General features: G+C 37.8%; 1 protein-coding gene across 8 annotated transcripts in view; it reads left to right on the forward strand.

Moving 5' to 3' along the window:
- Positions 1 to 16,126, forward strand: part of Dmd (dystrophin) — a 1,916,788-nt gene that overhangs the window by 1,810,766 nt on the left and 89,896 nt on the right. For all 8 annotated transcript variants that reach the window (XM_048336444.1, XM_048336436.1, XM_048336438.1 and 5 more), the window contains one exon: positions 4,466 to 4,540. In XM_048336444.1, the coding sequence (XP_048192401.1) occupies positions 4,466 to 4,540 (75 nt within the window). The remainder of the gene's footprint in view (positions 1 to 4,465; positions 4,541 to 16,126) is intronic.

Below are 16,126 nucleotides of genomic sequence, written 5' to 3' on the forward strand. Positions count from 1 at the left end.
GATTAACAGGAGGCAGAATGTGTCATCATCAGAAGGATTTGGAGAGGAGGAGAACTTTCAAATCCTTCAGGGAGCTGAGAGCACTGCTAAAGCAAGAATGTTCCAGATGCTTGTCTCTCAATATTGTTCCCCAGAGATCCACACCCTGATCAAATTTGGATCATCTTTACCTCTCAATTGGATCTCTAGTTCCTGGAGTTTGTCAGTTTTTTATTTGAACAGTGAGAGTTGGATGGAGTATGTGACCTCCTTTTGCCCATTTATTCTGAATTCTCAATAGAACGAGGAAAATTTGAAAGAGGAAAGGAGTTAGAGTCATAAAAAGGATCCTTAGTTATACAAAACAAGGAAAAGAAGAGGAAACTATGCCAATAAACTGAGAAGCAGTACAAACAAGCATTCGAAAGGAAAAGGGAAAGAAGAGAAAACTTGAGCCAGTATCTTCTACCAAGATGTTTGGTTGGTACATAACTCACACTCAACATTTTTGTATAAGTAAATGAATAAAAGAAAATTTATGGCTGGAAGCTCATACTTTAGAAACTGCTACTGACCATTGTTAAGAAATATTGCTGTGCACTTGTTATTTTTATCAAGAGCCTCTGTGGCCAGGCGCTGGAAGTTCACACCTGTACTCCTAGCTGCTCAGGAGGCTAAGATCTGAGGATCTAGGTTTGATGCCAGCCAGAAAAGTCTCTGAGACTCTTATCTCCAATTAAGTAGTAATAAACAGAAGTAGACCTGTGGCTGAAGTAATAGACCACCACTCTTGGGGCAAAAAAGGGACAGTGCCTAGGCCCTGAGTATCAGCCCCAGTACTGATACACACACACACACACACACACACACACACACACACACACACAAACAAACAAACAAACTGACAGCCTATGGGACTCAATTATGAGTGTGAATGAAGCATCTCTAAGCTAGCAGGAACACTGAGTGATTATACCCATCTGGAGGGGAGAACAAGTTTTTTTTTTTGTTGTTGTTGTTGTTGTTTAAAAAAAGGTAGATTAATGCCATAAGACAACTTTCACCGGGAGTTTTTTGAGAGCACCCAAAAAAGTTAAGCAAAGATGACTGTGCAAAATGAGACAAAGAAGAACCAGGACTCTTGGAGAAGAGAAAATGAAGGACAATCAGGCTACTTTCTTACCACATCTTGGCCACCTGGTTATAGTGAAAGCAAGGCACAGAATGAAGTTTGTCACATACAAACATTTATTTTCCAATGGATACAAAATGAGATTAGAGTCTATACCGAAAGGCACAATAAGAAAAAATCACAGTTCTGCCTTCTTTTTCAGGACTCCATGTAACAAGATCACAATGTACACTGGCCACAGTCGTTTATCACAGTAGTTCTCAAAGTTTGGTCCTTAGGCCTTGCAGCATCAGTATCATTTGCAAACTTGTAAGAAATACAGATTCTCCATTTTCTCTGCTCCTTATTGATTCAGAACATTTGGGTCTGGAACCTGGGAAGTCCATTTTTGAACTTGCCCTCCAGATTGATGTCCATGTATAGTCAAGTTTAAAAAACCATTGATCTTTCCACAAGGATCTGTCAATCATTTAACTGAAATCTGGCAACTGAGAATCCCTTGAAGCACAGCTGGCCAGTTTGGATTCTAGCCTAAGGCACCAGTTCTAAAGCTAGAGGACCTACTTGAGTCTTAAGCTCTGTTAATGTAAAGGAGGGAAATGTTTCCAAATCTTTTCAACAATCTTCATATTTTGCTAACCACTGATATCACCAACACAAGCCCGTCTAACATTAATTAGGATAATTAATGAAACCCCTGGTGTAATAGGAGCTAAATATAGCTGCAGCACTTACAGTGGCTGCCTCTAGAGTAAGGCTTTTTGATTAATTGCTAGCCAGCCACCCCTGGAGTGTGCATTCTTGATTAAGACAACTGACCACCTCTACAGTGTACCTTAAGCTAACACACTCATACATCATATTGTACTGTACACGTGAGAATTTTTTAAACTCTTAGAATTTACTTTATTGATGCATAATTTAAACACTATAAAAGGCTTCCATTTTAAATGTGCAATTTGTTTTGGCAAATATGTCCACTCATGCAACAATACAAATCCAAGTACATATATTTCAGTCACCTAGAAAATGCTTTTGTGTTCCTTTCTTGTCTGTTATTCTTCCCCAAGTCACCTCAGGCTACCATTTATCCCAGAGATGAGTTTTTCCTGTTCTACCATTTCATATACATGGACTAACTAGATTCATATTTTAAAAATCAGTTTATAGTTTTGCAATATCAGTACTTAAAATTTTTCTTTGCAGAGCAATTGGTTTATCCATTACCCTGATAATTTGTTTCTGGATTTTATAATCACAAAGAAAGTTGATGTGGATGCTTATGTACACACCATTTATGGCTATATGTTTTTATTTCTTTTGTGTAAATATTTAGGATTTGAATATTTGAGTCATAAGATAGATATATGTTTGATTTTATAGAAACTGCTAAACTGAGTTTCCAAAATTGTCATATTCTTGCCATTATTTGGCATTGCCTCTGTATATGTGTGTGTGCATGAGCATGCGTGTGCGTTCACACTCAGGGGCACATGTTTTCCAGTCCTAAGGCTTGAACATGGCATCTGGATGCTGACCCTGAGCTTGTTTGCTCAAGGCTAGTACTCCATCACTTGCACCACAGCTCTGCTTCTGGGTCTTTAATGGTTAATTGGTGATAAGCGTCTCAGGGACTTTCCTACTCAGTCTGGCTTTGAATTGTGATCCTCTGAGCTCAGCCTCCTGAGTAAATAGAATTATAGACATGAGCCATAGGTGCCAGCTGGTATTGCCAGTTTTTAAAAACAAAATTTATGCTGAGTAGTTTAAAATAAACAATGTTACACACTGTTTTTCTGTCTCTAATTTAAATCCAGGTTTGTATGTTTGGTTTCTGCAAAGCCATAAAGCAAATAATGTTGATCCAAGTGACTCGGATATGGATTAAAGTTTTTCTGTTTTTCTAATATCCCATTGGAATTGGTCTTATGGTGTGGGGCTATGGGTGCCTGTTGATTATAGCAGTCAGTTGCGTTTGCTCTTAATATTTTCTTTCATTCCATTGTTCATTTATTCATTCAGCCTATCTGTCCCTCACTGTACTAGATATGATTTTTTAGAGAATTCATGTATATTAACTCGTTAGGAAATAGGATAGACATAGGTGATGGGGCTCTTTAAGGATCTTAAGGGAGCTGTGTTTCTGAAACATACATACATAGAAACATTAGAAAAGAAATGCGAAGCTTGTGCAGACTTGAACAAAAACATCATCTAAATATAGCTTCATGCTGAGTGACTTGAGTGGAGCCTTGACAGACACATGACTCTAGAAAACAGTTGAATAAACTATTGAGTTATTATACTTTACTGAATATCAGAATTGCACCTTAGAGTGTGAGGCTTAGTTGGTCAAAGAATACAAAATTACAGTTAGCAGAAAATAAGTTCAAAATATCTATTCTACAGCATAGTGAATACAATCATTGATGATGTATTGTAGTCTTGAAAATGTTAAGAGAGTGGCTGTTAAGTGTTCTCACCACAAAATGATCACTGTACGTGGTAATGTTAATTATCTAGATTTAGCCATTCCTTTATGTATATATAAACCTTAAGCCTCATGTTGTACTTGCCAAATACATGTAATTTTATGTCCATTAGAAGGAAACCTACATTGATTTCAGCTCTAGTTGTATTTAAACACACACACATAATGTAAAAAATAAATGCTGACAGTCCCTCATGAACTTGGGAGGCAGAGGCAAGTGGAGGAGGAGAAGTTCAAGGCCAGCATGAGCTATACAGAAAGGTCAAGGCCAGCCTGAGCTCCATAACAAGATTTTGTCCCCAAAAGAAAAAAAAAACATGTTAACAGGACATGTGCTTTAATTATATAGGATTGCTGATGGTTTGTATACTCAGTTTTATATTTTTAGAATTTTCTACATTTTCCACATTGAACATGTCTACCTTTTGTAACCAGCACAGTTGTAATACTACCTACTACTTTGTTTGCTAAGGTCTTACAGCTATTTCAGTAATGTATCCTTTGTTCTTGTCAATCTTGTATAGAAAAGATTCACTACAGTAGATCCAGATTATAGTCCAGAGAGAAAAACAGTGCTTGGCTTCCTTTCATCCCTTGAGAACCAGGACTACATGAATGCCTGCAGGCTCTGCCACTGTAGTCCCTCACAGAACTGAGCTTTCTTGATTGTCAAGGGGCAAAAGGATTTCTTTTTGTAATCCTAAATCAACAGTATTTCACCTCCCAAAGTTTGGAGCACAGACACAAGACTTTTTTTGTAGTCTATTTTTGTGGTTGTTGCATTGGTGGCAAGTCATTAGGGGTTTTGTCTGTGCTTTCTGATGAAATAACAAATGATCTTTGTTTCCTTCTTTATTTTTCAGCTGACCTGAATAATGTCAGGTTCTCAGCTTACAGGACTGCCATGAAACTCCGAAGACTGCAGAAGGCCCTTTGCTGTAAGTATTATCTAGTACCTGAACACCTTCATAATTTTTCATTGCTTAAAAAACAAGTGAAAAAAACACAAACCAAAGTGGATTGGAAGTATTTTCACTTGAATAGCTGTTCCAAGTCCTGTTGTGATGCAGAATTCAGTTTTTAAAGTCTCTTTTGTATCTGTCTACACTATTATGTTTAGCAATATAATGTTAATATTCTTTAGTTACTCTTTAGTTACAATGATAATTTTCATTTCCCAAAGAATATTATCTTTATGAAGCTGGAATTATCTCCTCTCCATTCTGTCTTTGTTTCTTCTTGTTATAAAGGGTATTTAATATTAGAAGGTGAAAATTGTTTTGTCAAAACCAACTTCAATAGATGTGTGTGGTTTATTGATGTGAATGCTAAATTCAGATAAATGCTATAATAGAGAAAAAAATGTCTGGATTGTTTTATTTTGAAGAAATCAAATACCTGGGTAAATATTGAAGTGTTTTATGGGTTTGTTGTAAATAAAGTGCGTTATAGTATATTATAGTTTGAGTGTGTCTATAGGTATTGATAATATGATTATGAAAACATAAGGCATAGTCCCTACTACAAAGGAACCCACAATCCAATAAGGGGTACTCAAAGTGTCTGTAAAAGCTGGACACGTAGGCAAAATATATACAATGCCTTGGTCGGTAAAAATATAAAAGTGATATTTGTCTCTATGTTTAGGCTGATGCACTGAGAAAAAGTGAAAAACATAGCCCAATGTGATGTATTTAGTTATGTGAGAGTGGAAGAATGAGGTACAGTGTGAATATCTTGCTGTGTGGGGTGAGGGTCAAAGAAGGGTTTGCTTGAAGTATAAGCTAGGTGAGTCCAAAAAAGTAAGTAAATCTCCCTCTCAGAAAAGTGTTCTAGTCACAAGAAAGACTATGATCTGAGGCCTGAATACCAAAGAAAGCATGATGAACTCAGAAACTGAAAAGACTTCCACATGGTTCAAGCACAGAATTCCAAGGAGGACTATTGTGAAATATTAGGCTGGAGAGAGAATCTGGAGGCAGATTGTGAAAGGCTTTTTCAACCCAAGTTAAAGAATTTAGAGGTCAGTGGGGAGCCATTCAAGAGATTTTGGCAAGGGGATGACATGATTGGATTTTCATTTAGAAAAATCATGCTGGCTGTGAAACAAAGCCTGGGTTGAGGGGGATTGTGTTGCTGACAGGAGAGAGGCCTGTTGCAGAAATCTAAACCAGCAATATGGTGGTGTGAGTTAGCAAAGTAGAAATAAAGATAAGTGGAGAGGGTTTAGAAACATTTATGAGATGGATTTGCGCTATACCTTGGTGATTAATTTGATGTAGAGGGTGAAGGGAAGTCAAGAAAAACACATAGGTTCTTGGGGTGGGCTGCCCTGTGAATAGTGGACTTGGCTGGCAGAGTTGGGTTTGGCGCTATGATACTCAGGAAAAATATACAGACAATATTTAGGCACCATCAGCATGCAGATGCTGATTGCAATCAACTAGAGCAGGGATAGTTGGCTTGGGAGGAGTATAGATTAAAAAGTTATTTGGAATAGAGCACAAGCAGCTTACAAAAAGGACTACAAAAAAAGGCCAGGACAGGAGAGGGAAATTCCTAAGAGGTAGCACCAGTGCCTTGAGGGAAGGAAGAGAGATCTCACTAGGGTCAAGCCCATGTTGGGCACCAGAAGCTATGGGTTTAGGTGGAAGCTAGAGGATCAAGGAGAGAAATGTTAAAGGGAATTAAGAGTTAGTGAGGGACCTGAAGGCCAAGAGTTAGGGGTCAGAGAAAAGCAATGCTGAGAATTATTTCAAATATAGACTGGTTCCAAGTGATTTGGCCTAGGATATGACCATTTAAATAGGTGGCAAAATAGATTGGGTGTGAATTTCCTTGCAGAATTAATAGGAAGTTAAGAAACAGACACTAGAGTGATACATGAAGCATGCATGTCAATGTAGAAATCACCCTAAATTTGGGGCCAAAACTGAGGAAGCTAAAAGGTCCGTGAACCTTGGCTGCCATGTCTTCAGGAATGAAAAAGTTCAACTATTAGGTCTGCAGAGTAAGGTAGTAAGATAGTCGAGGAATTTTTCATATGTGGTTCTTTTTTGTGCCAGTCCTGGGGCTTGAATTCAGGACCTGCGCACTGCCCCTGGCTTCCTTTTGCTCAAGGCTAGCACTCTACTGCTTGAGCCACAGTGCCACTTCCAGCTTTCTCTGTGTATGTTGTGCTGAGGAATCAAACCCAGGCCTTCATGCATGCTAGCCAAGCACTCTACCACTAAGCCACATTCCCAGGTCCATATGTGGTTCTTACACTGAGATGGAAATGTCATAGCAGTGAAATTATTTGAAAGGAGAGAACAGGTCTTTCATCTTATCAATGTCTCTAGTGCTTAACACCAAACAGGGCAAAGAGTAGTGCTCAATCTATTTTCATGAAATGAATGTAAGAGAGTCAAGGCTCCATCTGCTTAAGAGGTTATTGCCTGAAGTTGTCTTTTTTTTTTTTTCAGGTATATAGCTGCCAAGTTTAAGTTTATAAAAGACTCCCAGGCCTAGGATTTCCTTAGGGACCTGTTAATATACCATAGCCAGCATGAAGCAGTTGGGAAGGGAGGTGGAGTCAGAGGGCTCTTAGATGATGAGTCTGCTCTTTATTTGAATACAGTACACCTTTTTTTTCTGCCGGTCTTGGGGCTTGAACTCTGGACCTAGGTGCTGTCCCTGAGCTCTTCAGCTCAAGGCTAGCGCTCTACCACTTGAGCCACAGCAACACTAAGTCTACTCTTTTAATTTCCTTGACCTTGCTCCATCCCAGAGGTATTGCTTTCTCTTGACAAAAGGGGAATTAGGAAGTGGTTGTTAGATAGTTTTATAGAATATTCCTGTAAGGTCCTAAACGTTCAGAAGAGATCCCTAGGTGTTCCAGGTTTACCATGAAAATGTTTCAGAAAAAGACTACATGGAAAGGTGTACAATGTCCTGTGATTATAACTGTGCCTTACCATATTGTTTCTTGTTACCCTGGATTTGGGCATTATTTAATTTTCCTATTGAAAAAGAATTCTGTTCACTTAAGTGTTTTCTTGTCTACCATTTCAACTTGTGTTAAAATTTCTGATAAATAGTGAGAAAATGGGGGAATTTGATACTGTAAAAAAATGCTGGCCATTCGAAGGTTAAGCTTTGGGATAAAGTTAAGCTCTGAATGTAGAGTGATTTCTTTAAATTTTCCCTTTTCAGCGGATTTGAAATTCTCAGCATTTCCTTTTGGAGTGTAACTTTTCCCATAGTTGAAAGAAATTCAAAGATAGCAAAATAAGGATGTATTTATCTAAATTAGGCACTGAATTCTCAAGAATTAGAGAATGGTGAGCAGTAAGAATATAAAGTGAAACATTCTGCCAATCTTTTTTTTATTATTGAAAACCTGTGTGCTCTAATTACTTAGGAACTTTTCAATAGGTAATTTGAGAATTTCCTCTTAATTTTGTATTTGGTTGGGCTTATCTTCTAGCATTTTGTCATTTCTGTGCCTGCAAAGCCGTGATAAAGGGCTGTTGTTTGTTGTACAGGCAAATAAAATTTGTCATGGCTAGCTTTTCCTACCAAAATTTGCTTCTACTAACTCTTACATTAATGGAAATTAATGATGTTATCTCAGAGATTTCATGATGCCAGTGAAGAGTTTGAATTACAGATGCTTTAGAAAATATGTACTGCACCCTTAATCACTTGATCTGTTTATTTTCATTCTCTTACCAAATTTCTAATATTGTCGAAAATCAGATAACACAATTTTCCAGTACAAAAGAATTTGCTACCTAAATCAAAAGCATCACCGTTGGCCTTTAACATCCCCAGTTTGTAATTGTTTTAATGTTACATGACTTCATAGTGCCTTTGAAGAGTGAAAATTAAGCTTGATAGAAAGGAAAGACAAAAAAATCTTGGTAAGAGAGCTGTATAAATTGGATCATATGGCTAATACCCAAGTGAAAGTTATGAAGATCATCTTAGCCTTTCTTTCTTCTTGTGTGGTTCTAATGACATTTCATGAATGTGTGGCTTTTAAAATAAAAAATATAGCCAACTTTTAAGAGTAAAAGTACACTTAAAAATCAAATTAATTTACTACTGTGGAGGAATTAGAGAGCTCAAGACATGGGGCAAAATCAATTCCAGTTGATAAATATGATGACTATTTACTTACAAGAAGAAATTGAGAATAATTTGCTTCTGTTCAGCAATGGAATCACACATTGTAAACATTTGGTACAGCCTGAAATTGCCTGAATGAAGTCAAAACTTCTGACCTAGCTTAGTGCTAGTGGCTCATACCTGTAATCCTAGCTACTCCAGAGGCTGAAAACTGAAAGACTGAAGTTCACCCAAAGCCAGCTAGGGCAAAAAGTCTGCAAGACTTCAACTCCAGTTAACCAGTAAAATAAGCTGAACTGAAGGAATAGTTCATGTGGTAAAGTAAGCAAGCAAGTCAAGCCAGAACTCTAGGACCTTGATTTCAAGCACCAGTACTTGCACCAAAAAACAAAACAACCCAAACTTATGAACTTACTAATGATGCAACAAAGGAAGTGAAAAATATAATGCCTTCCTTTCTGGGTACATAGTGCACTATTGGTGACTCAAACTGGCATTAAGTAGGATTTGCTTATTAATGAAGACTAACAGGACCTACAATAATGTGCATGGTCCTGTAGCCAAAAGCTGCTTGACAATGAGTCCCCAGAGGCAGTATAATTATTTTGTACCTCCCCTACAAAAATAAAAAATTTCCCCTACATCATCTATTATTTGTCATATAGATTAGAAGCCACGTATCTTATTTCAGAATTAAAACCATTTTGAGGACACATCTCAAAGACATTAACTTTTTCAGTTTATGTTGATTGACAGATATTGGTACCTCAAAGATAGGGGTCTTGTCTCCCAGAGGAAATACTGTAGTCATTTGAAATGTCCTCAATATCCATGAGTTGCACAGGAACAAAAGAATGGTAGAGAAAGCACCTTGTAGGGTCCCTCTTGCAGTAATCCTTGATTTCATGTTCTCGTTATTCTTGTCAGCTTGACATCTTTATGGACGCCTGCAAAGTATTCTTCTTGTACTAAATGGTCTTTTTCATCACTTTATCTTTTCTTACTCACAGCAAATTCTACCTGGCCACATATTTCTAGGCCAGGTTTTGATTTTGCTAACTAAGTTTGTTTTATTTCAGGTTTTTCAATGCTCTTTGTCCACCACACATGTTGCTGTTTCTCAAGTTTAATATTAATTCATTTGGAAACAAATTTGAGACACAGTGATCTTGTTTTTCAAGATAAGGTCGGATGAATAGTAGTCACTCCTAAATGGACTGTGGTTTGGGGATGCCACAGAAGTTTCCACTACTATCCACATCAAACTTCTGACTTTTCAATCTTAGGAAAATAAACTTAGTTCTCTCTCAGTGATTCATATATTCATCGTCCCCCCACTTAGGGATTTTCACACCTGGTAATAGAGCAGATAGCAATTTTTTACTTAAAATATTATGATAGATGAAACCTAGAACACACAAACCTGCTACCATATATCCAATGTTAACTTAAATCTTCAAATAATGGCTACCATGTTCATTTGAGATGATTATAAATCACTGTTTGCCATATTTGACTGCAAAGACATTTGTCTGGAACACATTCCAGCACAGTTGCTTACTAACATATCCTGTGCAACAAAACTAGAAAGGCATAGTCACTTTATTATTGCCTTATAGAGCATATCACAGTCAGAATTCCTCATCTCTTCATGCATTGTGCTCCGTGGCTTGGCCAGTTGTCTCACTTCTTAACTCTTTAGAGGGGGAGCAGGTATAAGCAGAGTCCTTTGACTCTGAGTCAAAGCTACAGAGGTACTTTGCTCATATAGATGCCAACATTTTGTTAGATTTCCCCATTAATCCCTGCTTGGTGGCTACCTTTCCATCAACATTAATCTTACCTTTCTGCCTCTACTATTCATTTTAATCCAAAGCCTTCCCACTATACCCCTAAAGTATGTCCCTTGGGTTTAGCCATCTGTAGTTGGTAGCAAAATGAGACATTCCAGGCTTGCTAATAGTCTATTCCCAGTGGTAAAGGAACAGCCTGATTGGAGTATAAAGAAATTGGGCTATTTTGCCTTCTAGGCAACAAAAGTTTCATGGTGACCACCCAATTAGGCAAGATGTATGGAAAAGGTGATCTAGTACATTGATCCCTGTGGAATTCTTGTGCTAACAAATAGCCACCATTCCTTGTTTGGGATATTAAAATTGTAGCCCAGTCTGGGAATGAGTAGGTCTTGTACTGATAAAGGAAAATTGTAATATAACTTTTGTAGTTGTTTTTCTTTTTTTACCCTGTGTCTCTCAATTTTGGTATTCCCTTTCAATTTCCTAGTTCTAATACCGGTATACATGGTTTCCAATATACTCAGATAAGATTACAGAGATAGTGTAGGTACAACCACAGGAAGGTGATACAAGAACATCATCAATAATAGAAGCTACATATACAGATGGGACGTTGAAAGTAGATACAACTGTGATATAACAATCGTTTACACTTAGCATCATCTTATGTGTTCATAAGGGTATAGCTATTGGGCTCTTGTGATCCTCTGCTGTGACTTGCCTAAACCTGTACTAATTATTCCCAATAAGGGAGACCATAGAGTCCATGTTTCTTTGGGTCTGGCTCACTTCACTTAGTATAATGTTTTCCAAGTCCTTCCATTTCCTTACAAATGGGGCAATGTCATTCTTTCTGATAGAGGCATAAAATTCCATTGTGTATATGTACCATTTTCCTGATCCATTTGTCTACTGAGGAGCATCTGGGTTGGTTCCAGATTCTAGCTATGACAAATTGTGCTGCGATGAACATTCTTGTACTGGTGGCTTTACTGTGATTTTGTTTGTGGTCTTTTGGATAGATACCCAAAAGTGGGGCTGCTGGGTCATAGGGGAGCTCTATGTTTAGCCTTCTGAGGAATCTCCATACCGCTTGCCAGAGTGGCTGAACCAGTTTACATTCCCACCAACAATGAAGTAGGGTTCCCTTTTGGCCACATCTCCTCCAACATTTATTATTGTTAGTTTTCTTGATATAGGACATTCTTACTGGGGTGAGATGGAATCTCAATGTTGTTTTGCTTTGCATTTCTTTTATGGCCAGTGATGTAGAGCATTTTTTCATATGTCTCTTGGCCATTCTCATTTCCTCATCAGAGAAGTTTCTTTGTAAGTCTTTAGCCCACTTGATGAGGGGGCTATTGGTTCTTTGTGGTTTTGTTTTGGAAGAAGGTAATTTTTTTAGTTCTGCATATATTTTAGATATGAGGACTTTGTCCATTGTATGGCCTGTAAAGATCTTCTCCCAATCTGTGGGCTTTCTGTTTATCTTGCGAGCTATGTCCTTTGCCCTGCAGAAGCTCTGCAGTTTGAATCTTTTTAATTGTAATTGGTCTCACAGGTGTAGCCCATTTGTCCAAGTGCTAGTTGCTCAGGTTCCTGTGGCTGGAACTCCACCTGCAGGCCAGAGAGGGTGAAGCTCAACTGAGGGAGGTTATTTTTAACTTTTACTAGCACAACCAAGGGATTACATTTTTATCAGCTTTACCATCAGTTTGCAGCTCCTTTCTAGTCCATTTTATTAGCTTCTTGCTTTCAGGTTCTATCATTTCCAGATTCTACTAGGAAATTGTATTATCAGTAAACAACTTGAAAGCCGGTGCTACTTCAAACCAAGGGTAGCTTTGGGTGGCCAATATCCGCAGTTCATTTTTATCCCTTTTATTAGAATCATCTTTTTTTCTGTCTCAGTAATGCAAAGCATGAGTTAGGAGTCCTGTAATCATTTACATTTCTCGTGTTAACTACACTAGTAGTGGAAGTTATGACAACTCACTTGCTAAAAATGATTTATAGCGCCTGATTATGCGTCTACAGTTCATTTCAGCAACAGGATACTGTATTCCCACGATACACATCACAGCCACAGATTACATCACATTCCTAGAGATGAGGCATAAGATTCAAATGTCTTCTGTGTATAAGAACCATGCTATGATGCATTTTGTCTCTTGGCTCAAGAACCACTTGTGTTAGCACAAAACACATCGAAAACCAAAGAGCACAAATTAAAGTTTCAGCTAAGGTTTCCCATATCGAGTTAGGGCAACCACAGCATCTTCTTCCTATGTAGCCAGCCCAGAAGCCCAAGGTGATTCATGGATCTCACCATGACCAGACACAATGATCATTGTTACTATTAACAATAAACAGTGGTGCTAACCTATAAGTCATGGTTATATGTCAACATAGTGAATCACCTCATTGTTTTGACCACTGTGTTGTGTAGACATTTGAACAAAAGTTCTCTTTGTCAAGACCCTTTGGAATTAACCCTGACAGAGTAGGTAGCTCCACCCCAATGCATTGACTTTTCTAAAGTGCAAAGATTTACTTGGAAAGCCTTTCATCTTTAAGTAAAAGCTGCCCAGAGAATGATGTGATCTCATTAATAATCTCCTTACCAGACGTACCTTTTGCTTCCTGGATAGGAAAAGTCAGCAGACACACAGCAATCTTGATCATTGCCAGATATTAACACCGTGTCTAAGTTGTAGGTACCATGGGACTTTTTTCCCCTAGGAATCAACTTTACTTGTCCCTGAAGAATGACATCTTCTGCAACCACTTTCTTGCTTGAACTCAAGACCTTGAGCTCTCTTGACTTCTTTGCTCACTGTTGGCACTCTACCACTTGAGCCACACCTAGTCAGGGTTTTTGCTGGAGATAATTGGAGATTGAGTCCTATGGACTTTTCTGCTGAGGCTGGCTTCAAATCACAGTGTTCTAAGTCTTAGCCTCCTGAGTAGCTGGAATTACAGGTGTGAGCCACCGCCTGCCTGCTCACCCCTCTTTCTATGTGTACCTCTATGGGAAATCAGAAAACCTAGGTATTTGGCCATAACATCCAGAGCAAGTCTCCTCAACTTTGGTCAGGTTCTCAACTGCACAACTGTTTTAAAGGTGCTTTCCAGTTCTAAACGTTTATGATGCCGTAAAAGCCAAAAGGAAACAAAAAACCAAAACCACCTTTCTCAATATCATTTGTGGCATTCTTATGAAGATCTTAAGTAAATCTAGAGGGTGGGAGGATAGAAGATACAGACAGCATCTCAGGAAACGTTCATGGGATTCTTATGCTTAGCGGACCTGCCTCAAGTTTAGGGCCTTGAGTTCACATACCAATCCCACAAAACACAAGAACAACTAACATTTTAGAAAGCAAGAGCACATTTCAGTACTTAGGTTTTTTTTTAATATTGCTTTTAAAAATATATCCCTGATTGGGAGAGAATGAGGAAACTGGTGATGCCGATCAACATGCATTGTACTTATAAATTGACTACTTAAAGATTATGTATACATATACTTAAAGATTATATATAATATCACTTAGTGAATATATACACACGTACATATGAACACACACACACTATGAGTTGCATATATTTTAAATGTAAATTCCTAGATGAAGCAAAAGAAGTCTCTTAAAACTGTCTACTCGTTGCATGTTGAAACTTCCAGAAAAGCTACTGATTATGTTTAAAGTTTTAGTTCAAATTGTTAACATATATTTTGACCAGTGAGTATATGATCTGTGTCATATTTAAATTATCCCTATTGCTTTCCTCAAATCTTTTCAGGCCTATTGCATGCACTGTGTATAACTAAATAGATGCCTTTTAAAAATTGTTCCATGAAAGAACAATTCTGTTTGATATATTTATCTTGAGGAATTGTGTTCTTCAGTCTTCAGTGATGGATAGTTGCTCTGTTTAAGTGCATCCAGTGTTAGTAGAGTACACTTCACAGTATCTCTACAGTGTCATCTTCTACTCCTGTTATTTCAGAGCAATTGCCTTGCTCTCCTCTGGAGCTATTTATACTCCAAATTTTCTGTTCTGTGTGTTGCCCATTCACCTGTGCAGAGATAGGAGTAGTCGCAGTAAAATGAAATGCATGCAATTTTGCTTTGTTTCCATCACACGAGTATATTAGACTCTTCATAAAAAAGTAAGTTCAAAAATGCTCACTTGTTCTTAATATCCATGAATCTAAAGCAAAATATCTATGATGACTAAAAGCAAAGTAACAAAAAAATAGAAAAATGTTAAAGTACCCATAACTTCCTTCCATATGTTATTTTTTAAAATGTTGGGTATGTTGGTATATGGGAGAAATCCATCCCTCTCTCCCAGTAACAGAACTTAGAAATTGGCCCTCTGAGGAAGTGAGGCACACAGAAGAGAGAAGAAAAGTTTCAATCATTTATCCCTGTACCCTCTCCAGTCTCTGATGCAGTCCCTATTCGACCTTCTCCTTACAGCATCCAACCTGCCTAATTACACTGATATTATTTTATTCTTCATCCATTTTGCCACTTGGTTCTCAAATCAGCTTCCCAATCTGCCAGTTTAACAATCTCAGCCTCCATGAAAAGAGACAATTTCTTTAGATTACAATCCTGCACTGCATAACAATGCTTGGGCCAATAATAGTCCACATACATGATACTGTCCCCGTTAGATTTTACCATTTAGTGATGGTATAGCCAGCATCATTTGTTTAAATACATTTTGTGATATTACGCAATGATGAAAATCACCTACTGACCTTTTTTTCTTAGAATGTCCTCTCTTTATTAAACAGCACATAACTATATTTTAAAACAAAAGTGGCTAAGTGTGTAATTCAATGGTACACTGCTTGTCTATTGTGTGCAAGACTCTAGGTTCCATCCCTAGTACTGCATTAGACAGACACACAGGTATTAGAGACTTTCTGTCCATAAATTGGATGGTAGTCTTGGAGATTATAGAGAAACTGGTCAATGGGAACACAGTTTTGCTGGGAGAAAGGGAAGAGGAGACAAAAGGCCCTCCGTCCCTTCTGCTTCCATCATCAGGACTCCTTCATGTATCCAAGGCTGCTCCATCACTGAAAAAGAAGGGAAAACATGTACTGTAATAGGCACTAACCTACTAGATGTTAGCTAATTATTTGTATTTTTCTTAATATTTAATTAGAACTTGTGACCAGTTACTAGCAAAATGCATTATAACCTTAAATGGATATTCTTTATTATTGGGAAAACTGTTTACTGACTGGAATGACATTTGTTTATCTGAAGTTGTATTTATAATTGTAGCCCCACTTCCCCCTAATTGCAGAAGAGAGAGGTACTTAATTATCATTGATTCTTTGTCCCAAAGGACTGAGAATTCTGACCAGAGCTTTGGTGTTTAAGAGGGTATAAAAGCCAATGTTGTTGCATTTCCAATTTGGCTAATAAATTGGCTTTAGAAATGCATCTTTTCACATCACTTGGGAATAGAGTTTGTGATTTGCTGATGTTGGGCAAGGTTGAAGTTTCACCTTGCTTAAATTTTATCTTTTAGAATATGATTAAATGCTATCTCAGATCAAGGAACTACACCCTTCCCCCAGCCTTAGAA

The sequence above is a fragment of the Perognathus longimembris genome, chromosome 28 (assembly GCF_023159225.1).
Source record: "Perognathus longimembris pacificus isolate PPM17 chromosome 28, ASM2315922v1, whole genome shotgun sequence".
In the NCBI taxonomy this organism is placed as follows: Eukaryota; Metazoa; Chordata; class Mammalia; order Rodentia; family Heteromyidae; genus Perognathus; species Perognathus longimembris.